General features: G+C 41.5%; 1 protein-coding gene across 3 annotated transcripts in view; it reads right to left on the bottom strand.

Annotated features, from left to right (window-relative positions):
• SH3GL3 (SH3 domain containing GRB2 like 3, endophilin A3) overlaps positions 1-26,747 on the bottom strand; it is a 168,095-nt gene extending 141,348 nt beyond the window's left edge. For all 3 annotated transcript variants that reach the window (XR_005236873.2, XM_007990210.3, XM_037987804.2), the window contains exon 1: positions 26,509-26,747. Coding sequence is in view for 1 of the 3 variants with exons in the window: in XM_007990210.3 (XP_007988401.1) it covers positions 26,509-26,553 (45 nt within the window). In the remaining 2 variants the exon portion in view is untranslated. The remainder of the gene's footprint in view (positions 1-26,508) is intronic.
• Between the last annotated feature and the right edge of the window lie 813 nt (positions 26,748-27,560).

The raw sequence follows: 27,560 nt of genomic DNA, 5'->3' as shown, positions 1-27,560 counted from the left end.
CCCCGTCTCTCTCCCTACTCCCATGCTAGTTTTCCTGGGATCACTGCAAGAATAACATCAACACCACACACACACACACACACACACACACACACACACTCTCTCTCTCTCTCTCTCTCTCTCTCTACCTCTACACAAATCGAGGTCTGCTTACAGTAGAGAGCAAACCAAGAAAACAAGCTGCGCAGCCCAGTTATACTACCCCACACTCTAACCATCAGGCTATACCCACTATATGAATGAAACAACAGGGGATTCCCCCTTCAGAGCCAATCCCAAATATACTCAGCCTTTGAAGGGTCCTGAAAATATGCACCTGGTCCTTACATCATAAATTAAGTGCAGACCTTAGTTCACGCAGTACGGAAATGTGTGATACCATGGAGGCGCAGAAAGGATTTGAGAGACATAAGTCATCACCTAAGCAGGCTTTCTGCTCCCCAGGGACCCAGAGAAGAGTAGAAAGAGGACATTTTTAAAGACAGTTGGTTTATACGGATGAAGCTTGGTAACATTTGGTTTTAAGAAGCAGAATTTCATTTTCTGTTCCAGGCAGGAGGTCAGTGCAGAAAGTTACCAGCTAGCATTTATTATATGTTTATTGCGGGCCAAGCCCTGTGCTAAGCACCTCACGTGCATTAGCTCATTTAATCCCCAAAGTTGAGTCCACCATATTGGAGCTGCTCTTTACCCTAGTATATGGAAGAGAAGAGTGAGGCTTACATAGGATATGTGACTTGTTCACCATCACACAGCTACCAAAATGGCTGAGCTGGGAATCCAGCCAGATCTCTCTGATTCTGAACCCAACTCTTAACCAATATGCTAAATGATTACTATACTAAAGCTCCCATTAATTAAACCATATATCATGTATAAAGCACCTAAGATACACAATTTCTAAGCTTCAGCACAACATTACAAGTTAGAATTGAGCCAAACACTTTGTAAGCTGCACAAACCCATCAGCCCTTTGAGGTATTAACTCCAATTTGCAGGTAAGAAAACTGAGGCACTGAAAGACATTTCTCCAAAGTCCCCAGCAAGTGCCAGTGCAGACAGCAAACCAGACTCAGCTCTCCCCACCTGGCTGGGGCTTCCAGTTCCACTGTGCTCTTCATATTACCTGCAGAAAGACACTTTCTCCTCCTCTGCAATCCTTGCTGAATCCCAAATCTCTGTGCTTAGACGTAACTATGACTCATGTACACCTTCTACCTGCTCAGAGGAAGCCCAACAGTTGCCCTCCTGTATGTTCAGCCCCTGCCATGATCTGCAAGTTCCCCTAAAGTCCCATCTTCTCAGAATGACTAGACCCTGTCCCTTCAGCTTTTGGTTTAATGAATTGGCCCTCATTCTCTGTTCATTCCCTGGGACACATGCCATCTCCCTCACCCACCTCACATCCACATACTCTCACTGCTGAAAGTCTCCCCAAAGAGGCCTAAGTGAGCAAATCCATAGCCCTATCAAAATAAAAATATCTCATGGATTATATCTTCTTTTACCTAAGTCTATGCGGCTTTTCATTCTCAGAGAAGTAAATCAAATAAATCCAGTAATCTTTGTTGCCGCAAAATCTATGCTGGTCTTCTGATAGTACACTCCTTATTTTGATGACAAACTCCAAAAAATTTTTCAATTAGGACAATTTTGGCTGATTTACATTCAAAAAGAACCCCTTCTAAGTCTCCTAAGGAGAATAAATGCGCCATATTTCTTTAAGTATGCATGTCTGGCAAATCAAAAGGGTACCATCTGGTTCACATAATTTCTGCATAGAATTTCTGAAAAGCCTATAGAACATATATGGTCCACGCCTGCTCCAATAGATGCCAAAACATTCCATTGCTATTGTACAAACTGACTGAAGTTAACTGAGGCTAAAACTGGTCACGGTCCTTTTAAAAGAATATGAAGATCAATTAATTCCCTCAGAACACAGCTCACAAATTATAATCTACATACTTATTTGATTAAGTCACGTGAGAGAAGAAAGATAAACATGAAAATGACATCACCCCCAAGAATAATTTTCGAGCTCTGGGAAAAGTAAGTAGAGAATTGGCAAGAAAAGCAAATTGGGACTCTTTCAAAATGAAGCGAAGGAGAAGGCAAGATGAAGTTGGAATTATTAAAACAAGAAAGGAAAGATGATAGAAATGAAGTAAACCCAGCCAGGAGAACAAGCAGTGTTTCCCTGGTGAGAAATTACAATGAAATGCACAGCAAAATGCCAAACAACCTGCAACCCAAAAATGCTTCTTGAGTTCCTCTATCTAAGTAAATGAGAGTCCCCATCCTAGTAAACATATCACGGTCATTCTTCCCCAGTACTGTAATATCTGGCTAGAAGAGTTTGGTGTGGGACAGCCAAGTGAGGCATTAGCAGAGGTGACTTTTTGGTACTTGTATCTCCTGAACTACAAAGTAAGAATGTATTCCAGAGTGAGGCCCTCCCCACGTCACCAGGATGAAAAAGAACTGTTAAGCATTGAGGATCCTCCAAAAATGCACAACCAAACTGCATATTCAGACAAAACGCTTCTAGTGTTCTATGCAGGGCTTCAGAAGCATGCATACCACCAATTCCCCAGACTTATAGTCCAGAAAAACTGTTGGCAAACTTTTTCTGTCAAGGGCCACATAGTACTATTTCAGGCGTTGTGCTCCACGCAGTCTCTTGTTACAACTACTCAACTCTGCCCTTGTAATACAAAAGCAGCCACAGTCAACATGTAGGTAAATGAGCATGGCTGTGTTCCAATAAAACTTTATGTATGAACACTGAAACCTGAATTTCATGTGACTATCATGTGTTTTAAATATTTTCATTCTTTTGATTTTTTCAACCATTAGAAGAAACTATAAAAACCACTCTTAGCTCACAAGCTGTACAATAAAACAGGCAGTGGGCCATATCTGGCCCACAGGCCAAATTTTGCCAACCCTTGTTTTAGAATATTCTATGTAATACAGAGTGTAAACAGGTGACATCTGGCTCCAATGAATGATGAAAGCACCTCAAATGTATATAAGGATTCAGATTCATAGGAAAGAGGCTAGAGAATTAGCAACAGATTTATTTCGTGCAACGGTGACAAATACAAACACAAATATTTATCTCATGCAATGGTAACAAATACTGTACTGTACTTGCCTTGGAATCACACAAGCCTGCTCTTGAGTCCTGGAAAGACCACTTTCCAACTGTATAACCTTCAGAAAATTTTACTTGACCTTGCCAAGGCTCAATTCCCTCCTTCGTAGGAGGATAAAAATAATACTATTTTTATCTATTTTTTGATAGTTATACTATTTGATATACCATTTGACAGTTTATACTATTTTTTGATAGTTATTATGAGGATTAAATGAGACCCTTCCACTAAAACACTTTGTATAGCATCCACCACATCTGCAAAATAAATCTAACCAGTATTATGATCAATACTCACCTAATGGTTGGTTAATTGACTGCAAAACATTTTTCCTGGATATGAAGATAAAATGTTTAGAAATCCTGACTTCTAATTATTTATTTATAAAAGACAAAGCTCCAAACAAAGTAGATGCCAGAGTTAAATACAAAAACGAATACAATAAAGAAAATTTTAATTTTGGTGCAGCATCCCAACTCTTCAGCAATCAGTAGTCTACAGACCTCAGATTTCTGTGCGCTGTGAGTGCAAAGTCATGAGAAAAGAATGCAAGCATTCATTACTTCACTCAGCAAGCATTCCTCAAGACTTGTATAAGCAGTATCTGATAGACAGGCACAGGAAGTAACCAAAATAATTTCAATACAACAGGTGACAATTTGTTTTAGGCAATGACTGTTTTTTCTTGGAAAATGCACTTGGTGACCTCAATGTGAATAGCAGAGATCCAGGATGGGTAAAATTCAAGAATGCTAGTTAACTTTTTATTTATACATTTATTTATTTATTTATTTTTGAGACGGAAGTTCGCTGTGTCACCCAGGCTGGAGTACAATGGCGTGATCTAGGCTCGCTGAAACCTCTGTCTCCCAGGTTCAAGCTACTCTCCTGCCTCAGCCTCCCAAGTAGCTGGGATTACAGGCACACAACACCACACTCGGTTAATTTTTTATATTTTTAGTAGAGACGGGGTTTCACCATGTTGGCCAGGCTGGTCTCGAACTCCTGGCCTCATGTGATCTGCCTGCCTCGGCCTCCCAAAGTGCTTGGATTACAAGTGTGAGCCACTGTGCCCAGCCTGGTTAACTTTTTTAAAACAAATGTTTACAAAAAATTATAGTGTTTTATATATATAGTTATATTACAGTTATATAAATTTATTAAAATAGGTTTTATGATGCATCACTTTTGCATTGAGCTAAGGCTCAATGAGACCACCAAGAATGGGATTATATCTGCCTTATAACATTCTAAAGAATACCTATTCTTGCATCCTGTTCTCAAAAGATTCCTAAATACGTCATTACAAGCAAAGCACTCCCTCCATCTCATTTCTTGCCAGCCTTTGCTCAGCCTACTTGTGAGGCTGCCCACCCATTTCAAAGCCTGCCTTCTGCTACTCTGCCCACCCAGCATCGACAAATCTGTATCATGACTTGACAGCTCTCTGCCCTTATCTCCTATCATGCTATAGGTCTCACATTCTGCCAGCCAAGCTCCTTCAAGGGATTAACACAACAGTACATGGACAAGCGCTCCGTTCACTACTAGCCAATCTGCCTTCCAATAAGGTTTACAGGAACATCCTCAAACAAAAAGTCAGGAATTATCTCTACAGAGACCACATGCAGCTCCTAAGCAAATACTGGCCACGCTATGGGTGAGCAGGTAATATCCTTCCACTATTCAAAATTGAGAAAAAGGCAACCTGAAGATGAACTATCCAAGCAATATACGCTTACCTAACACTCTGGAAAAAAAAAAAAATGTGCCAGCCATTTGGCAGTGGGTCATAATAATTAATCACACGTTTCTTTGGCCTGCACAGCTTTTTAAAAATTTAAATTAATTGCCAATATTTCAAAACTAGGACATTTCATAGAAAATCTGGATTTTTAGCATCCCCCCTCCAAAAAAATCAAGAGGATCTAGGCAAAGAATAGGCTGAAGGTAAATAGAAGTAGGACATTCAGGCCCCAATTCACCATCACTGCTACCTGCTGAATGTTCACTCGGCATTTAGCATATAATCACTGCACAACTACTATGTGCCAGGCAGTGTTTGAGGGACTTGGGATACCACAGGGATAAATAGGACAAGAGATTATCAGACAGTAATGTCTGCTAAGAAGGGATTGGGTAGCACAGAGGACTTCTGCTTCAGGGATGATGGAGTAGATATACTTTTCTCCATTCCTCACACTAACTACAATTTAAAACCCTGGGCATTATATAGAACACAAACATAAGACGACTCTGAAAGGTGGACAGAAGAAGGCACTCAAGCTTGGGACCCTGGGACCCAAGAAAGGACATGGTCATGGGTTCCCTCAGTTTTATTTTTCCCTCAAGTGTCCAAGATTTGGAGCTGAAGAAGCCAGCAACATGGAAATACCCATGGGCATAAAAAAAGTCCCAACAGGCCGGGCGCAGTGGCTCACGCCTGTAATGCCAGCACTTTGGAGGGCCGAGACAGGCGGATCACGAGGTCAGGAGATTGAGACCATCCTGGCTAACATGGTGAAACCCCGTCTCTACTAAAAATACAAAAAATTAGCCAGGCGTGATGGCGGGCGCCTGTAGTCCCAGGAACTCTGGAGGCTGAGGCAGGAGAATGGCGTGAACCCGGGAGGCGGAGCTTGCAGTGAGCTGAGATCTGGCCACTGCACTCCAGCCTGGGTGACAGAGCGAGACTCCGTCTCAAAAAAAAAAAAAAAAAAAAGCCCCAACAAAGATCTGCTGTCTCTAAGCCAAGGGACCAAGCAAGGGGCAGCCTAAGAATAAAGAAAACATTTAGACAGTAACTGCTCTACTCCAGCCACACACCACAAAGAAAACAAAATGTGGCCGTACCCTCATCCACACCAGCAAAGGATGAATGGGAGCCCAGACTTCTACCCTTGCCAGGCTGAAATGAGGTAACCAACAGCCCCCTCCCCTCCTCACCCCTGGGGCAGTGTCAGAGAAGGCCAAGTAGACCCATAAGGCAGTAACAACACCCACCCCCGGGCCCCCGCACCTTTGGTGGTGGTGGAGAGCATGTGGGGAGCCTGAACTTTCGGCTCAGTCAGCAGTAATGACGTGCCCTTCCTCCTCCCCACTGGGGTGATGTCAGAGGATGCCTAGTGGAGAGTCAGAACTACCTGGTGGTAATGAGGCTGCCCCTCCCATGGTGTCAGTTGAGGCCAAATGCAGAGTAGTAACAAGGCACTCCTACCCCTCCCAACCAGAGACCTGGAGTGGAGGCCTAATGGCGGGAACTCTCACTCCCCCTCAACAATAATGAGACCTCACCTTGAGTGTCAGTGGAGTCTGAGAGGAGACTTCCGTCACCTGGAAGTAACAAGGCAGTGCCCCTACCAGAGCAATGTCAAAGAAAACAAGCAAAATCAGACAATTTAATTAAGATCCAGAGTCTCATAATATCATAGCCCCAAATGCCCAGATGTTAATTTTTTAAAAAATCATGCCAAGACCCAGAAAGATTTCTAGTTGAATGAGAAAAGACAATCACTAGATGCCAACACCAAGATCATAGAACCATTACAATGATCTGACAAAGTTTCTAAAGAAGCCAACAAGCCACTGTGAAGATGCTAGAAGCAGTGAAAAATAGAAAGTCCTAGCACAGAAATGGAACATATGAAGAAGAGCTAAATGGAAATTTTAGAACTGAAAAATATAATAACTGAAATAAAAAATTAGCTTATATCTCACCCACAGAATGCAGAAACAGAAAAAAAAAAAGTCAACTGGAAGATAGATCAATAAAAATTACCCAATCTGAACAACAGAGAGAAAATAAACTGTGGGGAAAAAATGAGAAAAAGAACAAAGCTGCAGGGACATGAGGCACCACAACAAAAGACCTAACATTCATGTTATTAGCATTCCAAAAAGAGAAGGGAAAAAAAGGCAGGACTGGTAAAGCACTTAACAGTGGTTGAAAACTTTCCAAATTTGGCAAAAGACAGCCTACAGATTCAAGAAGCTACAGAAATCCCAAACAGGATAAAGCAAAAGAAATCCAGCAGGGCACAGTGGTTCAAGCCTGTAATCCCAGCACTTTGGGAGGCTGAGTCAGGCGGATCACCTGAGGTCAGGAGTTCAAAATGAGCCTGGCCAACATGGTGAAACCCCGTCTCTACTAAAAGTACAAAAATTAGCTAGGTGTGGTGGCACGCATCTGTAATCCCAGCTACTCAGGAGGCTGAGGCAGGAGAATCGCTTGAACCAGAGAGGCGAAGGTTGCAGTGAGCCAAGATCACACCACTGCACTCCAGCCTGAGTGACAAGAGCGAGACTCTGTCCCCCCCCCCAAAAAAAAAGAAAAGAGAAAAGAAATCCACACTAAGACACATCATAGTCAAACTTCTAAAATCTAAAGACAAAGAAAAAATATCTTGAAACCAGTGAGAGAAATGACACCTAACCTACAGAGAAAAACAATTTGAATTATAGCAGACTTCTCATCAGAAATCACTGTTAAATGAAATACTGTAGACAAATTTAATCGAGTTTATTTGAGGAAAGGGCAATTCATGAATCAGGCAGCACTCAGAACCAGAAAAGGTTCAGAGACCTCTGTCCAGTAGTATGACTAGTGAATTTTATAGGCCAGACACAGAAGCAAAGTCATGAAACCACTGGATTGGCTACAGCTAGGCATCTGCTTTATTTGAGCCGGGTGTGATGAGTTACTTGCCTTATTTGAGTATAGTCTAATCAGCTAGCTGCCTGTGATTGGCTGAAACTTGGCTGTTTGTTATAGTGCTAAGTTAGCTTTTAATTTGTTTACATACTGTTTGGTTGTGGTTCATCAAGTAGAAACTCAAAGAATGAAAACAGCCTCAAGGTAATAACCTCCTGCTTATTTAATTTAACCTTACAAAAGCCAGGAGAAAGTGGCAGAATATTTTTCAATTGCTTAAAGAAAAGAACCGTCAACCCAGAATCTTATATCCAAAGTAAATATCCTCAGAAATGAAGGAGAAATCAAGATGTCCTCAGATGAAGGAAAACTAAGAGAATTGTTACCAGCAGACCTACTAAGAGAATTTGTTACCAGCAGACCTACCCTAAAAGAAGGGCTAGAGAAGGTTCTCTAAACTAAAAGTAACAATAAAAAACAGAATCTTGGCACATCGGGAAAGAAAAAAGTACATGATAAGCAAAAGTATGGGTAAACATAACAGACTCCTTTCCATAAGTATTCTAAATTATATGTGATGGTTATAGCCCAATTTTAATACTGTCTAATGTGTTTCTAAATGTATATAGAAGAAATATTTAATGAAATTATATTATAAATAAGGAAGGCCAATGGAAGACAAAGAGAGGTTAGTTTTCTGCACTTCACTTGAACTGATAAAATGATGGCATCAGTAGACTTTGATAAGTCTAGTGTATGTATATATACACACAGTATATATACAGTGTATAATAAGTTCATTGTCAGCCATGATAAATGCAGTACAAAGAGGTGTACTCAAAAACACTATATAAACCAAAATGGAATACTAAAAAATTTCACCTAACACACAGGAATACAGGAAAGAAAAGAAATTAAAAACAGAGTAACAAACAAATGAATACCCCCAAAATAAAATGGCAGGCTTTAGTGCTAACATATAAGTAATTACATTAAATGTAAGTGGTCTATATATACCAGTTAAAAGGAAGACAGGCAGAGTAGATTACAAAGCATAACCTAACTATATACTGTCTATAAAAAACAAACTTCAGGCTGGGCTCAGTGGCTCATGCCTGTAATCCCTGCACTTAGAGAGGCCAAAGTGGGCAGATAACTTGAGGTCAGGAGTTGAAGACCAATCCTTGGCCAATGTGACAAAATCTTATCTCTACCAAAAATACAAAAATTAGCCTGACGTGGTGGCACATGCCTGTAATCCCAGCTACTTGGGAGGCTGAGGCAGAAGAATCACTTGAACCCAGGAGGCAGAGGTTGCAGTGAGCTGAGATTACGCCACTGCACTCCAGCCTGGGTGACAGAGTGAGACTCCGCTCAAAAATGCAAACAAAAAACTTCAAATATAGCAACATAGGCAGGTTGAAAGTCAAAAAATGTATACATTATGCAAGCATTAATCCAAAGACAACAGGAGAAAAGAAAAAGAAAGTAGGATTGGCTATATTAATATCAGATAAAGTAGACTTCAGAGGAAAGAAAATTATCAGAGACAGAGAGAAACATTATATGACAATAAAAGAGTGAGTGCACCAAGTAGACATAGCAATCCTAAATGTGTAGGCATCAAACAGCAGAGCTGCAAATTATGTAAAGCAAAACTGGTAACAATGAAAGAAGAAAGAGACAAATCCATAATATAGTTGGAGACTTATCTCAACAATTAATAGAACTAGACAGAAAATCAGTAAGAATATAGAAGAACTCAGTAACACTATCAACCAACAAGAGCTAATCAATATTTAGATGATTTATTTGGAACACTCCACTCAACAACAACAGATACACATTGTTTTAATGTACCCATAGAACATATACCAAGATAGACCATATCCTGAGTCATAAAATAAACCTCAAAAAATTTAAAAGAACTGAAATCACACAGAATGTTACATAATGACAATGAACTCAAAGTAGAAATCGATAATAAGAAAAATCCCAAACACTTGGAAACTAAAAAAAATCTTCTAAATAGTCCATGAATCAAATAAAAAGTCTGAAGGCAAGTCAAAAATACATTCAATTGAATGAAAATTAAAATACAACATATCATAATTAATGAGGCACAACTGAAGCAGAGATAAAAGGAAAGAATATAGCACTAACTTTGTACATTAGAAGACAGAAAAGGTCTCAAATCAATAATCTCATTTCCCTCAAGAACCTGGTGTGGAAGGAAAATATGCAGATAAACTAAGGAAGCAGAAGGAAGAAAATAATAAGGATAAGGGCAGAAATCAATGAGACTGAAAAGAGCAAAACAATGGAGAAAATAAAACAAAGGGCTAGTCATGTGAAAAGATCAATAAAACTGACAAATCTTTACCAGGACTGAAAAAGAAAAAGAGAAGACAAAAATTACCAATATCAGGAATGAAAGATGAGATATTACTATAGCCCTGCAGACAACAAAACAATAATAAGGGAATACTATAAATAACTCTCATGCCTAAATCTGATCACTTAATTCAAATGAACCAATTCCTTGAAAAACACAAACTGATAAAACTCACTCAATAAAAAATAGATAATTTGAATAACACTATATCACTATTAAGGACATTAAACGTGTAATTTGAAATTTCCCAAATGAGAAATCACCAGGCCTAGATGGTTTCACTGGAAAATTCTCTGAATTGTCTAGAGAATTAATACCAATACTACATAATCTCCTTCAGAAAACAGAACAGGAAAGAACACTTCCCAGTTAATTTTATTAAGGTATTAAAACTAGACAAATTACAAAAAAAAAAAAAACTACCAAAGGCCAATATCCCTCATGGATATAGACACCAAAAAAATACAACAAAACATTAGCAAACAGAATTGATCAGTATCTTTAAAAAAGTAGACATCACGACCAAGTGGGTTTTGCTGGTTTGATTTTTGAAAATCAATTAATGCAATCTGCCACATTAACAGGCTAAAGAAGAAAAATTACACAATTATATCAATTGATGCACATTTGACAAAACTCAATACTCATTCATGATAAAAATTCAGAAAAGTAGAAATAGAGGGAAATTTCCTCACCATGATTAAGAGCATCTACAAAAATCCTACAGTGAACACCACACTTAATAGTGAAAGACTGAATAATTTCCTCCTAAGATGGGGAACAAGGCAAAGATGTCAACTCTCACTACTCCTATTCAAATAATGCTAGAAGTTCTAGACAGTGCAATAAGGCAAGAAAATGAAATAAATAGCCTACAGATTGGAAACGAAGAAATAAAACTGTCCCTATTCACAGATGACATAACTGTTTATATAGAAAATCCCAAAGAATCTAAAAAACAAAAACAAAAAATCCTAGAACTAATAAATATATTCAGCAAGGTCACAGGACACAAGATAAACATACAAAAACAATTATATCTTCATACACTAGCAATAAATGCATGGACACCTAAATTGAAAATATAATACCTGGCCAGGCACGGTGGCTCACGCCTGTAATCCCAGCACTTTGGGAGGCTGAGGCGGGCAGATCATGAGGTCAGGAGATGGAGACCATCCTGGCTAACATGGTGAAACCCCGTCTCTACTAAAAATATTTTTAAAAATTAGCCGGGTGTGGTGGTGGGTACCTGTAGTCCCAGCTACTCAGGAGGCTGAGGCAGGAGAATGGCATGAACCCGGGAGGCGGATCTTGCAGTGAGCCGAGATCGTGCCACTGCACTCCAGCCTGGGCGACAGAGCGAGATTCCGTCTCAAAAAAAAAGAAAAAAGAAAATACAATACCTTTTACAATCACTAAAAGAAAAGGCATGAATACTTAGCTACAAATTTAATAAAACATGCACACGATCTATGTGCTGACAACTACAAAATGCTGATGAGAGAAATCAAAGAGCAAAATACACACAGAGATACACCATATCCATTGATTAGAAGACTTACAACAGGAAACACATCAATACTTATCAATGCTTTCCAAATGGATATACAGGTTTAATGCAATTCCCATCTATCAAAACTCCAGCAAGATTTTTTCATGTAGACAAGATTATTCTAAGATTTACACAAAAAGACAAAATAACTAGAAGAGCTAAAACAATTCTGGAAAAGAATAATGTGGGACAAGTCAGTCTACCTGATACAAGACTTAGAATATAGATACAGTCATCAAAACTGGATAGTATTGGCCAAGGGACAGATATATAGGTCAATGGAACAGAATAGGGAAGGCATAAATAGATCCACAGAAATATGCCCAGTTGATTTTGACAAAGATGCTAAAGCAATTCAATGGAGGAGGGATAGCCTTTGCAACACATGGTACTGGAGTAAGTAGACATCCACAGGCAAAGAAAAAAACCTAAGTCTCACACTTTATTAAAAAAAATTAATTCAGAATGGATTACAGACTAAAATGTAAAACATAAAACTATATAACTTTCAGAAATAGACATAGGAGAAAATCTTCATGATCTCTGACTAAGCAAAGGTTCTTAGACTCCAAAAGTATGAGCCATATACGGAGAAATTCTTAAATTGGACTTCATCAAAATGTAAAACTTTTGCTCTATAAAAGATCTGATTCAAGAGGATGAAAAGACAAGACTCAAACTGGTAGAAAACATTTGCAAACACATATCCAACAGAGGACTAATATCTATAATATACAAAGAATTTACAACGCAACAGTTTTTTAAAAACCCAATTAGAAAGCAGGCTAAAGACATGAACAGACATTTTCCATAAGAGGAGATACACAAAGCCAATAAGCATATGCAAAGCTATTCAACATCACAAGCAATTAGGGAAATGCAAATTAAAACCACAATGACATATCACTACACATCTACCAGAAAGGCTAAAATTAAAAAGAATGACAATAAATAATGGAGAGGATGTGGAGAAATTGAAACTGTCACACATAACTCGTGGGAATGTAATACGATACAGCCACTCTGGAAAAGAGGTTGATAAGTTTCTTAAAAACCTAAACAGATTCAGCCTAGCATGCATGTCCCCTTGATACTTGCAAAGTAGTTCCTTTCCTCTGGGATAAATGTCCAGGAGTGCAATGTTAGATTATATGTAGATATATATATCTAACATATATATATGTGTGTGTGTGTGTGTGTGTATATCCAGTTGGGTGCATGTTTCCATCTTGGGGCCTTTGTGGTTGCTGTTCCCTCAGCCTAGCATGCCTTTCCCCGTGTGTGTGTGTGTGTGTGTGTGTGTGTGTGTGTGTGTGTATATATATAATCTAACAATTGCACTCCTGGACATTTACACCAGAGAAACACACACTTATATTCACAGGAAAATCTGTGCATAAATATTTATAGCAGCTTTATTCATAATAACCCCAAATTGGAAGCAATCCTAAAGTCCTTCCACAGGTTAATAGTTAAACAAACTGTGATACATCCATACCATGGAGTACTACTCAGCAATAAAAAGGAACAAACTATTGATATACACAACAACCTGAGTGAATATAGTATTACACTGACACTTTTTTAAAGCCATTCACAAAACGTCACAGACTGTATGATTCCATCTATATAATATTCCTGTAATGACAAAATTATAGAAATGAAGAAAAAAATAGTAGTTGCCAGGGGTTAAGAAGGGAGTGGAGGCAGGAGGGAAGTGGGTATGTCTATAAAGGGTGAAACAAGGGATCTTTGTGGTAATGGACCTGTTCTATATCCTGACTGTATCAATAAAAACATCCTAGTTGTGATATGTACACTAGTTTTTCACAGTGTTACCACTGGGGGAAACTGAACAAAGGATACAAGAGATTGGTATTATTTCTTTTTTTTCTTTTTTTTTTTTGAGATGGAGACTCGCTCTGTCACCCAGGCTGGAGTGCAGTGGCTGGATCTCAGCTCACTGCAAGCTCCGCCTCCCGGGTTTAGGCCATTCTCCTGCCTCAGCCTCCCGAGTAGCTGGGACTACAGGCGCCCGCCACCTCGCCTGGCTAGTTTTTTGTATTTTTTAGTAGAGATGGGGTTTCACCGTGTTAGCCAGGATGGTGTCCATCTCCTGACCTCGTGATCCACCCGTCTCGGCCTCCCAAAGTGCTGGGATTACAGGCTTGAGCCACCGCGCCCGGCCGAGATTGGTATTATTTCTTATAATCGCGTGTGAATCTGCAATTACCTCAAAATAAAATGTTTAATTAAAAACACATAGAATAAAGGAACCCAATTATATTAAAAAACAATTATCAAAATATTGAAAATATTAAAATATTTGTGATAGGAAAAAAAAATCCACCCAACTGGATAACAGACAAGAAAGGGCAAATGTCTATTTGAATTGAATAGCCAGGAAAGACCTCTCTTAAGAGCAGACCTTGATCTGTGCTGTGATGTGAATGACAAGAAGGAACTACTTTGCAAGAATCAAGGGGAAAGGCATGCTAGGCTAAGGGAACGGCTACCACAAAGGCCCTAAGATAGAATGACCTTACTTAGAATACCGAGGGAGAAAAAAGAGGCTAAACATCATCAGGAGAGGAATGGGAGAGGCCAAGTCAAGTGAAGTTTCACAGGCCCAAAGAGGAAGCTTAGGTTTTATTTTAAATTCAACTGGAAGCCGCTAAAGACAAACAAACAGAAGAATGACATGGTCTGAGATACATGTTTTTATTTTTTATTTATTTATTTATTTTTGAGACAAGAGTCTTGCTCTGTCACCCAAGCTGGAGTGCACTGGCGCAATCTTGGCTCACTGCAACCTCCGCCTCCTAGGTTCAAGCGATTCTTCTACCTCAGCCTCCGGAGTCGCTGGGATTACAAGCACGCACCACGATGCCCGGTTAATTTTTGTATGTTTAGTAGAGACGAGATTTCGCCATGCTGGCCAGGCTGGTCTCCAACTCCTGACCTCAGGTGATTCGCATTCCCCCGCCTTGGCCTCCTAAAGTTCTTTTTTTTTTTTTTTCCACATAAGCTGTTTTTTTTTTTTTTTTTTTTAATACTTTAAGTTCTAGGGTACATGTGCACAACATGCAGGTTTGTTACATATGTAGACATGTTTGGCCTCCTAAAGTTCTAAAGGATTACAGGTGTGGGCCACCGCACCTGGCCTGAGATACATTTTTTAAAAGAATATCCTGGCCATTGTGGGCAAATGAATTGTAGCTGGTCTGGAAATTGGTTAGGAGGCTACTACAATCATGGGGGCAAGAAATGATGGATAGGACCAGGATGATAGTAGCAGAGATGGAGAAAAGCAAATGGTTGTATTTTGAAAGTAGAACCAAGAGGAAAGGCTTGCTGATTAATTGGGAATAAGGGAAAGAAATGTCAAGGATGAGTCCTGGTTTTTGTTTTACTTTGGTTTGTTTTGTTTTACTTCAGAAATCACAAGAAGAAAAACAGTTTGGGGTAGAGATAATTAAGAGTTCATATTTGAACATCTTAAATTTGAGATTTTTTAAATATCCAAAGACAGAGGTGATGCAGGTACTTAGATTTATGAGTCTGTATCCAGGAGAAGCATCTGGGCTAGAAATATAATTTAGAGATAAATCAATGTATAGATTGTGTGTCAATCTGTGCAGTTGAGGAAGCCACCTTGGGAGCATGCAAAGTTAGAAAAGAGAAAGTGCCCAAGCCAGGGCCTGGGGTATTCCAGGATTTAGAGTCAAGGGCATGAGAAGGACCCATGAAAAGACACCTGAAGGAATAGTCACTGAGTCCAGAGGAACACTGAGCAAGTATAGAAGGAGTTGTAAGCAGAACCCATGAAAAGACACCTGAAGGAACAGCCACTGAGTCCAGAGGAACACTGAGCAAGTATAGAAGGAGTTGTAAGCAGAGAATAGTCCACTGGGTCAAATGCTGTTGAGAGCTCAGATGGAGAAGTGACCATGAGATTTGACAATGTAGAGGTCACTCAAGACCTAGGCAAGCATGGTCTCAGAGCACAAGAAAAGAAAACCAATTTGAATAGGTTGAGAAGACAATACATAAGAAAGCAGATGGCCGGGCGCGGTGGCTCACACCTGTAATCCCAGCACTTTGGGAGGTCGAGGTGGGCGGATCACCTGAGGTCAGGAGTTTGAGACCAGCCTGGCCAACATGGTGAAACCCCATCTCTACTAAAAATACAAATATTAACCGGTGGCGCATGCCTGTAGCCTCAGGTACTAGGTAGGCTGAGGCTGAAGAATCGCTTGAACCCGGAGGCAGAGGTTGCAGTGAGCTGAGATCGTGCCACTGCACTCCAGCCTAAGCAACAGAATGAAACTCTGTCTCAAAAAAAAGAAAGAAAGAAAGAAAGCAGACATGGGACAGCAAATAACCTTCTCACATATTTAAATAGGACAGGGGTGAAGAGGGACCTAAGATCAAGGGAAGGTTTCCTCCTCTCCTTTTTCAAGACAGGAGATACTAGAGAGGACGTCTGTATGCTGATGGCATCAAGCTAAAAAAGACATCAGAGAAAATTATCTCCCAATTTAATGTATTTTTCCAGCAGTAAGTAAAAAGAACTACAATCTGGGCACAAATTATACTATATTATAATCTGCCCAGACTATAATATAACCTTACTGTAATGTAATCTTACCATAGCACAGCTGTAGTAAAGTCACAGATACACCCAAAGAGGAGATGGTAAGGGGAAGCTTTTATTGACAAAAAGGATAAGCTCATATAAGCTGCTTGGAAAGAGTTCATTTTTTCCAGAAGCTCAAAGCCAGACTCGGCATCAGTTCATTGGTGGCGATGCCATTACTAGGCAAGGGTTCTTTCAAGAGCATCTTATCTGAATTGCTACAGTTCTAAAGAATGTCTAATGATAAACCTGGTCATAGAAATGTAAGCATATGTGCAGAACATTCAGTCATGAAAAGAATGAGATATGTGAAAGATGTGAAGGAATTTCTTGTGGAGTTATTTTAGAAAGTCCTTGACATAGCCTTATCTCGGATATGCAAGCATGAGCCCGTCTCCTTAATGCTTCCCTGTCTCAAATTTGTCTGAGTCTGACAGAACAGATTTTTTCCTCATATCTGCAACTTTCACACTTCCCCTTTTAATGAAGATCTTTCTTCGGAGAAAGATCGATCAGCCTGTAGTCAGGTTTTGAATGCCCCTGGGTGCTGGGATGGACCTGTCCTGGATAGATACTCTTATACAACATCAGGGGCAGGTGATTATGAGCTGGAAGTCAGTTATCAAGCCATTTTAGCCACATTTGAGCAACAAGAAGGCCATAAGGAGAAGCTCTCAGGCTTTATCTGTCTGGATGTCATCAAGTTTGATTTTGTCTGTTCCATAGATGTCGGCTATCATTTTAAGACACTGGACAAACATCACTCTATTAGAAGCTGCATTTCTGCAGAAATTTGACAGACATTAGGTACATATTTTTAAAAGGAAAATACAAAGTAAAAACAACAGGAGTATGACAAATCTACTTTATGCAATGGTTCTGCCAAGCCTAAGGGCAATCAACCAAACAAATCAAAAGACCATGGAGAAACTGGGTAAGACTTGCCATAGCCATTGAGTAGTATTCTATGACTGGGTTAAATTAAAGCAGACAGTGCTAACTCTGTAAAAGGGACCACTAGTACAATATGAACAAAAAGTTGTTAGGGATATTACCAAAGCTACTCAGTAGGTGGACTAAAGGATTTCTTAGATCAGGTTTTGTTAAGTTACCCGTAATTGTTACTGATTGTAAAATTTTAATTATGGCATTATCCTGTCAAGTCAAAAAGGGAGGCATTACAAGGGGTAAGAATCTCATTATGATGTCTTGTTCCAGCGGCTTTGGGAAACACTGTCCACAACATGAAGTCAGCAATTTTGCAGTCTAAATGCCCCCTGGCTATGGCATCAGGCGGTTTGGTGAACTTTCTGTGTGGCCCACATATCAGGCGCAAGGCTTGTCCCTTGTAATTTATATTAAGTTGTTTAGTTTTAGCTTACAGCACTTTAGAAAAGAACGGTTTCCATTGTTAGTAATTCTATTTAAAAACTCTATAGGAGAAAATTGGATTAGAGGAACCTAGAAGAATTTAAGATCCAATCCCTTCTACAAGTATATAATAAAACCTGAAAACAATTCACAAGACTACATCTAATAAAGGGTATATCATTGTCACCCTAATTTTACCAAAGTACTCAGAGCAAGACTAATTTGTATGTAAAATAAATTAGTTTTATCAGATTTGTTCTGAGTATTTACGTAAGTACAGTGAGAACAGTGATTGAATCTCAGATTGAACTTTCTTTTTTTTAACTTTTGAAGCAAGAAGGCCAAATCAAGGTGGGCTTCAGATTTTATCCGAAGTACCTACAAGAATTTTTAAATATGATGTCTAAGTCAAACCTTGCTAATACAATTAATATTTTAAATTGTATCTTGTTATTTAAAAAAGAGATTTTTATCAAAATTATGTAAATACATTATCATAAAATAAAAAATACTCATGAATAGTTTTTTTTTAATTTTAGAGAGATAAGGTAGGGAGAAAAAGCAAACATTTTAATATTATTTACAAGAGTAAACATAACCAAATTGCTATAGGTACCTTAAGAGAAAAGTTTCCTTAAATCCGGAAAATAAAATATTAAAGAATTAGCAATATTTTAAATGAAAGTAATAAAAATCATAATCCATTATCAGTTTAGTCCCATGTAATTCATTGTTGCTCTGTTTGATCTCAGTTAGCAGTTTCATGACTATGTCAGTTATTTTAATTAGAGTTTTGGAAATTTGTACTTAATCTATTGATTTTTAAGTTATCAGTAACATATTCAAGGCTACTTCTCAGTCTTTTCCATGAATCTGACTGCAGATGACTTCATGAGAAAAATTAAAACTGTGGATGACAAAAATTTAGAATAGCCATGGTTAAAAATTCGATGAGAATTCATTGTAACCAACAATTAACAAGGAAATTTAGTTACTTCTATTGGGTACAATATTTTAAGATAACAACCAGAATTATGATTCACAGCATCATACCAAGACCATCAGACTCTCATACAGTTTACATAGTTTTTAGAATATTCATATCAACACACCCACACACAGAGTTTTTTAAAGACGAACAATCCTTATTAAAGATGATGCAGTTTTTCTAAATAATCAAAAAACTAATAAAGACAGCACAAAGCACAGTAAACTCTTAATAAAACATGAAAGCTCTGTTTCCCAGGCCATTTACTGAAAAGGCAAAGAAAAACCTCCTGCGATACGAGTACTTCTTCCTTTGGGAATCCCATGTAGATAAACTGGAAGTCAAACCTGATGAAATGGTATTTGAATTCAATTAGACACTGGAAAAGTATGTGTCCAAGGTTATGAGTATATATCATATTATAGAAGAATAATGTAAACAAGGAAACCAGTACCTTGAGCAGTGGAATGCTTGGCTTTTAGAAAAATTAAAGGCACATGAAATTGCCTGGTTATATGGAACAATTTAGACACATCAAGAAAAGCCAAAGCCAGGCGTGGTGGCATCCATCTTTAGTCCCAGTTACTTAGGACACTAAAGTGAGAGGATCGTTTAAGCCCAGGAGGTCAAGGCTGCAGTGAGCTATGAACACACGACTGCACTCCAGCCTGGGCGACACAGCAAGACCCAGTCAAGGAAGGAAAGAAGGAAGGTAGGAAGGAAGGAAGGGAGGGAGGGAGGAAGGAACAGAGGGAAGGAAGGGACAGAAGAGAGAGAGAGAAAGGAGGGAAGGGAAGAGAAGGGAAGGGAAGGGAAGGGAAGGAAGGGGAGGGGAAATGAGGGGAGGGGAGGGGAGGGGAGGGGAGGCCACAATAACAGAGTGAGAACTGGAGGGGTGGAGGGGAAACAGCCATAGGAACTGATGAAAAACTTGTGAGTGAGAGAGTCACCACTCCAGTTAAACAAGAAGGTGTACCTTTTCAAGGAGAGAAGGAAGAAGAGTGGAAGGCAATAATGCATGACCTGCAAATTGTATGTCGTGAGATGTGGCAAAAAGCCGAACTCTTGAGATGTGACTCTGGAAAGCTTTAAGAGCAAAACTCTATCTCAAGAAATGAAATTATCATTTTAAATGAAGAAGGCAGCACTTTCAGTTTGAAATTAGGCAGAAACCGTAAAACATGAAAAAAAGCTGTAGTTCAGAAGACGGTTGAAAATACAAAGAAATCGATTTCAGAATTAAAATCAAATCCTGTTGCAAGTTTTTACTAGGAGTAGATCAACATTCTGAGAAAATCTTGTTGCTCTGGTCCTGCATCAGTCTATCCCTGATACCAAGGCTAAATTCTTAAATTCCCTTCCAATCCCAGCCAACCTGATGATACACAAAACTCCCTTTACAAGACCCATCTTTTATAAATCCTCCACGACTTGTTTGACCTGCCATCATTTTCTTAAACCCTAGTGTGATGGCTAATGTTCAGTGTCAACTTGATTGGATTGAAGAATGCAAAGTATTGTTTCTGGGTGTGTCTATAAGGGTGTTGCTAAAGGAGATTAACTTTTGAGCCAGTGGACTGGGAGAGGCAGACCCACCCTCGATCTGGGTGGACACCATCTAATCAGCTGATAGAGTAGCTAGAATAAACCAGGCAGAAGAATGTGGAAAGACTAGACTGGCTGAGTCTTCTGGCCTTCATCTTTCTCCCATGCTGGATGCTTCCTGCCCTCAAACATTGGACTCCAAGTTCTTAAGCTTTTGGACTCTTGGACTTAAACCAGTGGTTTGCCAGGGGATCTCGGGCCTTGGGCCCAGACTGAAGGCTGCACTGTTGGCTTCCCTACTTTTGAGGTTTGGGGACTCAGACGGGCTTCCTTGCTCCTCAGCTTGCAGATGGCCTATCGTGGGACTTCACCTTGTGATTGTGTGAGTCAATACTCCTGAATAAACTCCCTTTCATATATACATCTAGCCTATTAGTACTATCCCTCTGGAGAATACACCCTTCTTTGTCCTACAGTGAAATTTATCCAGGAGAGAAGAAACAATAGTGCAGAGAAGAGATGCAACAATAGCAAAGTCCCTGAGAAAATGAGAGGAGATGGGATTGGAAGCACAGTGGTGTGACTAGCCAGGTGTGTCTTCCACTGTTGCACTGGAGAAGCACTGAAGCACTACATATGAGCTCACAAGACCCTCCAGAGTTTTGATTTGTAGCCCACAAGGAAGAAAGGTGGACAAGGATGAGATGTGACTCGGATATCAGATTCACTAGGGAGGACTCAGTCATCCAGCCTGAAATAGCAGCAGCCTCTAAGCAGCAGCCTCTACCACTGACAGATGATTTGAACAGGCAAAGTACTTAGTAGCAATACTGTTTGAGGAAGATGTAGCCAGGGACAGGGAAGAGACCCCATTATCCACTGGATTTGGAAGTCAGAAGGGGCGACACCTGGCTCAGAAAGGTCACTAGCTGCTGGTGCTGTGTGTGGTAAAAACAGTGGGATGACCCTGGAAATTGGGAAGGAATTCCCATGAGGAAGGCATTTCAAAGAAATGGAATAGTTAGAATTGGAAACAATGCCTCCCTGATCTCGTAATAGTACTTCTCTCAGACTCTCCCCCCAGCTCAACACTTTTCCAGGTTTCTACTGAAAAGCAAAATCTAACTATCCACATTTTGCTGATAAAGATTCTCCAGAATATGTTCACCATTTAGCCGAACACTGTGTCACTTGTTTCCTGACAGTTTTATTTTCTGGGTAAAGCATGCCAATAATAGCTTCCCCAAATACACATGACATACCCCCACACACACTTAACTTTGGGAAATTAATTTATATTCAATTTGTTAATAAAGCTGAAAAATTAAACTAAAGCAATAGGAAAAAAAAATCCCTGCTTTCAAATGCATTTTTTAATCAAATTCCAAGTGATACCGTGAGTTACATTTACTTTATAGAACAAAAAGTCCCCAGTGGTAAGAAATACTTAGATTGCATTATATCCTTAAGATATTTTAAAAAATCAAAATCAGGCGGGGCGCGGTGGCTCAAGCCTGTAATCCCAGCACTTTGGGAGGCCGAGACGGGCGGATCACGGGGTCAGGAGATCGAGACCATCCTGGCTAACACAGTGAAGCCCCGTCTCTACTAAAAAATACAAAAAACTAGCCAGGCGAGGTGGCGGGTGCCTGTAGTGCCAGCTACTTGGGAGGCTGAGGCGGGAGAATGGTGTAAACCCGGGAGGCGGAGCTTACAGTGAGCTGAGATCCGGTCACTGCACTCCAGCCTGGGGGACAGAGCGAAACTCCGTCTCAAAAAAAAAAAAAAAATTCTTTTTAAACAGCTATCTTCACACCCTGACTTTAAAGAAAAAAACAGATCAATTAATTTATCAAGCAATCTATGTGAAAAGGAGCAAGAATGTTTTAGCTTTAATATGTTTTCTGATGCGTCTAAGAGAAAAAAATAAATCATTATGGATTTTGCAAAGTGCATTTTTATCTTTCTCTCTAATGAGATAGTGAAACAAGAGACATTCATTGCCTCCCTAGGGAATCTCATGATTTACAAAGAATATCCTTCTCTGAAGCATTTACCCCTAAATGGCCAGCTGTACAGTCAGTGATTACAGGGAATATGTCCAGGCCCCTCATGACCCCTTATCATTTTTCTGGCTAATGCATTAAAAGAGAAAGGGGAAAAAGTTGTAAAAAAGCACTGTGTTCGAAGTTTCCCTTCTTTCTGCCCTACAAGCACTGTCCTTTAATCTCTGGCATGTGTTGCTGAGTCACATGACAGAAGTTAAAAGGCAGAAAGAAGTAAATTTAGCATGGAGCCCACAAGTGTCATCAGTAGATGGTTAGTCTTGGGAGAGAAGGAGAGGAGGAGAAGAGATGAAACTGGTCCCTGGGCTTTTATGGGATGCGGAACAAGAACGCTGGAAGACAAGAAGGTCCAGAAATGGAAAGAATATGGCTATTGGTACTTTCCAGGTCAGAGCACACACAGGTGTGCCCTGAACTTCCTTCTTCAACAATAAATGCTGTCAAGAAAAATTACTATGAAATAAGCATACAAATACAAATCAGTGAGTGGTAACACAAACGTAATTATTGTAAGCTATATTTTTATTGGTGAGGCACCACGTTTAACAAGAAACCACAATGCCATAGCTATGCTATTTGTATTTATTTATAACAGCTCAAGCTACATCTCTACCAGAAAAGTAAACAGCTCTGTCAAAAAAAAATCTTGTCAAGAGAAAAAATATTTAACTATGCACTTGAAAAATTTGGGTTCTAGTCTCAAATGTTGAAACTTAGAATTAAATTTTTTTGTTAACTCAACTTATATTCTTCCCATTTTAGCGTATTTCTTCCTCTTTCCTGTTGGTCTCCGTGCGCTGCCAAAATGATGCATAATCCCCAGGGTTTACGGTTGTTCATTCTCTGTAAAGCAGGGTTTTTTCCCCCAGAGATAGGGAAGGTATCAGGAAAAAAGGAACAGTTAACCAGGTTATAGTTAATTTTACCTTGCCTATCTTTCAGAAACCTAATCTCAGTTTGCCATGGTCCTAGATCCCTTATCTGTAAAAGGTCCACTTTATCATCTTTGTCTTACTCTGAAATGCTTAAAGTAAATTACTTAAGAATTTCAGCACTAGGCCGGGCGCGGTGGCTCAAGCCTGTAATCCCAGCACTTTGGGAGGCCGAGACGGGCGGATCACGAGGTCAGGAGATCGAGACCATCCTGGCTAACATGGTGAAACCCCGTCTCTACTAAAAAATACAAAAAACTAGCCGGACGAAGTGGCGGGTGCCTGTAGTCCCAGCTACTCGGGAGGCTGAGGCAGGAGAATGGCGTGAACCCGAGAGGAGGAGATTGCAGTGAGCTGAGATCCGGCCACTGCACTCCAGCCTGGGTGACAGAGCAAGACTCCGTCTCAAAAAAAAAAAAAAAAGAATTTCAGCACTGAGATGTCTACATACATACACATCCAGAGACACAGAGACATACGCATATCACTTTATTGAGATATATTTCACATACCATACAATTCTCTTAAAGTGTAAAATCCAATGGTTTTTAGCATATTCACAGAGTTGTGAAACCATTGCCACAATCAATTTTATAACAGAAACATAGCTTCTAAATTCCCTGAGTCATCATACAGATAGAAACCAAGGTCCACATGGGTTAAGTTATGTTCCCAAGGTTACAGAGCTGGTCAGTGGCTGAGCCAGACCTAGATCCCTGGAAATTATTTTAGCCATTGACATCATCTGGGGCTCCCTTCCCCTGCCCGGGGAAAATTCTGCATGAATTAAAACCTGCTGTTAAAATGTTGTCTGAGAAAAACATCTGGCATTTTTTATTATTGCGCTCCCTCATATTATATTAAACCGATCTGACTTCTCCACCAAATTGTTGCACTGCAAGATTTCTTAGAAAGACTTCTAGAACATATTAAAACATATCTACTGAGTACTTTTAACCACAAAACATGGCTAGGAAACCCAGAGAGAATCTGTGATGTCTCTCCTTTCAGGTAAAGACATAAATTATTTCAGCTCTTGCAAAAAATAAAAAAAAAAAAACTAAATTAGACCTTCTGCTCATTTCATTTTTAATGGACTGATTACAGATAGTTAAACCAAACTACCCATGATTAGCAAAATAATTCTCCAATGCCAATAACTTCCAAGGATTTCAATCATTCATTCTGGTTACTGGTCAGAAACCAACTTAAATCACCCAAGGGCTTACATTATCTCTGAGATTTGCTTATCTTTCAGATTTGCTCCTATGAAGTCCATAACCAATAAAGGAAAAGTTTTTGAAAGAGGAGGCTTATTTCCTGCTAATGCTAAGGAAGCCAGTGTAACAAGCACAGCCAGCGATTACTCTGGCACTGCCCTGCCCACAGCAGCACTCGGCCTCCTGGCTGTACCAGCTGAGAGCACTCCACAATACCTAGCTCACAGAAGCACTTGTTGATTGCTCCTGCCTTTAAATGCCCCCCTTCCATGATGTTCTTCTCTCTCCTGTAACCTACCAGTTTTTTCTTTCCTGTGTTGTGCCACCCCAAAATTTCATCTATTCAATAAATATTTATTGAGTCGTCACTGCTCATCAAGTATTGGGCTAAACATTGTCCCTAAATGTGGGTGCTCTCTAGAGTCTGTCTTTAACTCACTGTGCCTTTTCTCACTTTTGTCTACACACACATTTTTAAATCTCCGTTTAGGCTGGAAATCACCAAAAATCTGTAGCTCCAGTACCAGCCTCACCCCCTGAGCTCCAGGTCAGGATACGCACCCCAACCCAGGCCAGTGACATCTGAATGTCCCAGAGACCCCTCAAAGTCCCTGGGTTCAGCGGTGAATCCATCATCTCCACCCTCGCATGAATAGCCTCTCCTCCAGGGCCCCTTAACACCCTGAATAGCAGCACTGTCTACCCAGTGCCCACAGCCATAAACAGCATCACCCAGTTTCCATATGGAAAGAGTGGGAGTGAGGGGACAGCAGTGCCCTTCAACCTGGAATTGGGGCTAGAGGAAGAGTATCTTCTAATTCCAGTTGCTTTCTATGGGCCAACTTGTGGGAGAAGCAGGATGAGACCTCACCACAAATGTGGACGTTGAATGAAATCTGTCTACCCTGGCTCTAGCAAAATGGGGGCTGGGGTTGGGGAGAGAGGTGGTGAGAAGCAACAGACCCAGCGGTGCTGGTGGGGAACAGGTTTTACAACATGAGCTCTGCCATAGCTGGAAGAGCCTGCAATGTTGACGTTGAAAAACAAATTTGCTTGTCATCAACACACACACACACACACACACACACACACACATCAATTTCATGACACACACACACACATCAATTTCATGTCTCCCCGACTGTTTTCCTGTTTCCTCTGCTCAGAACTGCTTTCCTCCTATCCTCCCACACCCTCAACCATAATTCCTCCTCATACTTAATTCTCAAATGACATGTCTCCTCCTCCGGGAAGCTCTCCCTGACGCCCCCACTGTGTTATTTGCCATCCTCTGTGCGTGGAGGTGTGTCTAGCACTGTTTGTTTACGTGTCTGTCTCCGTGTCTCCCCTGCAGGCTGTCAGCTCTTTGAGAGCAGAAGCCTAATGCCCAGCCGCAGGCCCACACCGGGAAGACGGTGGGGAGGGGAAGGACTGCGGTGGAGAGCCCCAGCCAGGGAGCCGGGCACAGTCCAGCCGGGACCATTTCGAGGCGCGCGCGGGGAGCTCAGCGGGACCCAGCCAAGCGCCAAATACACAGCATCTCTGGAGACGCCGGTGGCCGGTGGAGGATGGGCCCCCCACGAGGCCCTCCCAACCAAACGGCTGGAGACTAGGGGGAGGCCCTGTAGGCATCGAACTCCCTGTGGTCGTCCTCCCCTTGCGTGGGGTAGGGGCCTCCCCACGCCCACTCCGTCTCCGCCGCCCGAGTCCCCGCGGCCGCCACCTCTGCCCTCCGCGACGCAGAATCTCTCCGATTTACAACGGCCCAGGGCAGAGCCGGGGGCCAGGGAATGGGAAGGAGAAGGCGCCAAGACGCCGAGGAGAAACAGGCGGCCCCTCACCCCACCCTCGCGCCCTCCTAGGCGGGAAGAAATTGAGCCTCGAGAGAGGCCCTTCAGGGAACAGGAGTCCCAAAGGCCCAGGAGCCTCGGGGGGCCGCAGCCTCCGCGTCCCCCTCCCTCCTTCCCTCCTCTGCGCCTCCCTACCTGGCTGGCTTTGTGGAACTGCTTCTTCAGCCCGGCCACCGACATCGCGACTGCGACCGGCTGGGGCGAGGTGGTCTCAAGGCTCGGCCGGGCCACGCGGCCGCGACACGCTCGGGGAGCGGGAGCCCGGGCCGGTCCCCGCGCGGCTGGGCTCCGCCGAGCCCGCCTCCCACGGCCACGGCCACAGCCACAGCCGCTGTCACACTCGCACACACGCGCGCACGCCGATGGCAACACTGCGTTCCAAAGCCCCTGCACAGCCCATTGGCCAAGCCGCGGCGATATGCAAATGAAGTCGTTGGGGCCGCCCACGCTTCATTGTTGCGTGGAGACCTAGGCGACTGGAGCCGCGCAGAAGACCGGCCTGGGAAGCTGGGCGTGGGGATGGATGTCCTGGGGGTCGGGGGAGCACAGCCGCACAGTGCCTCTTGCTGGGCGCGGGACGGTATAGATCTAGCTCTGAGATTGTCATGGGTACCGGGAGAGAGATCAGTTCTCTCTGCTTCTGGGTCTTGGTGCGAAACCGGCTGTGGCTCACAGGCAACATCGCCTCCCTCCGGCGCATTTTCGCTAGGTGTATGTTTAAGAAAGGAAGGCTCCGAAATGCGCCTAGGGAGGGAGAAATGCAACTGGATGGGGGACCTGTGGGAGGAGGAAGCGGTCTGTGGGTGACGGGCTTTCTTCTCTCTCCCGCGCGGTGCTCTGGGTGCAACATCTGCTCAGATGATTTAGGTCTTCTGGGAGCCCTAGAGTTACGGAGTAATTTTCTAATAAATACGGTGCTAGCCCACTTGGTGCTCTGAGCCCACTGTCAACTGCACTAAAAGCAACTATCTCCAAGGTGCCGTAAACAGCTCATTGCAAATCCGGGGGAGTCCACCAGACCAGGGACCCAGCTCCCTCAGTAACCCCTACCAGCTGTGTCAGTTACAGTCCATTTGCACAGGGTCCAGAGGTCGGCGCACTCGACAGCCAAGCCCAGCCAGGGACCTAGAGCATTGCGTTGACCTCTTGTCAGAGCTGTCCCCAGTAGATACAGCATCTTCGCTGAA

This window comes from Chlorocebus sabaeus, chromosome 29, assembly GCF_047675955.1.
Source record: "Chlorocebus sabaeus isolate Y175 chromosome 29, mChlSab1.0.hap1, whole genome shotgun sequence".
Lineage (NCBI taxonomy): Eukaryota > Metazoa > Chordata > Mammalia > Primates > Cercopithecidae > Chlorocebus > Chlorocebus sabaeus.
The sequence above is the reverse complement of the archived record's forward strand: the minus strand, read 5'-3'. Positions and strand labels throughout refer to the sequence as shown.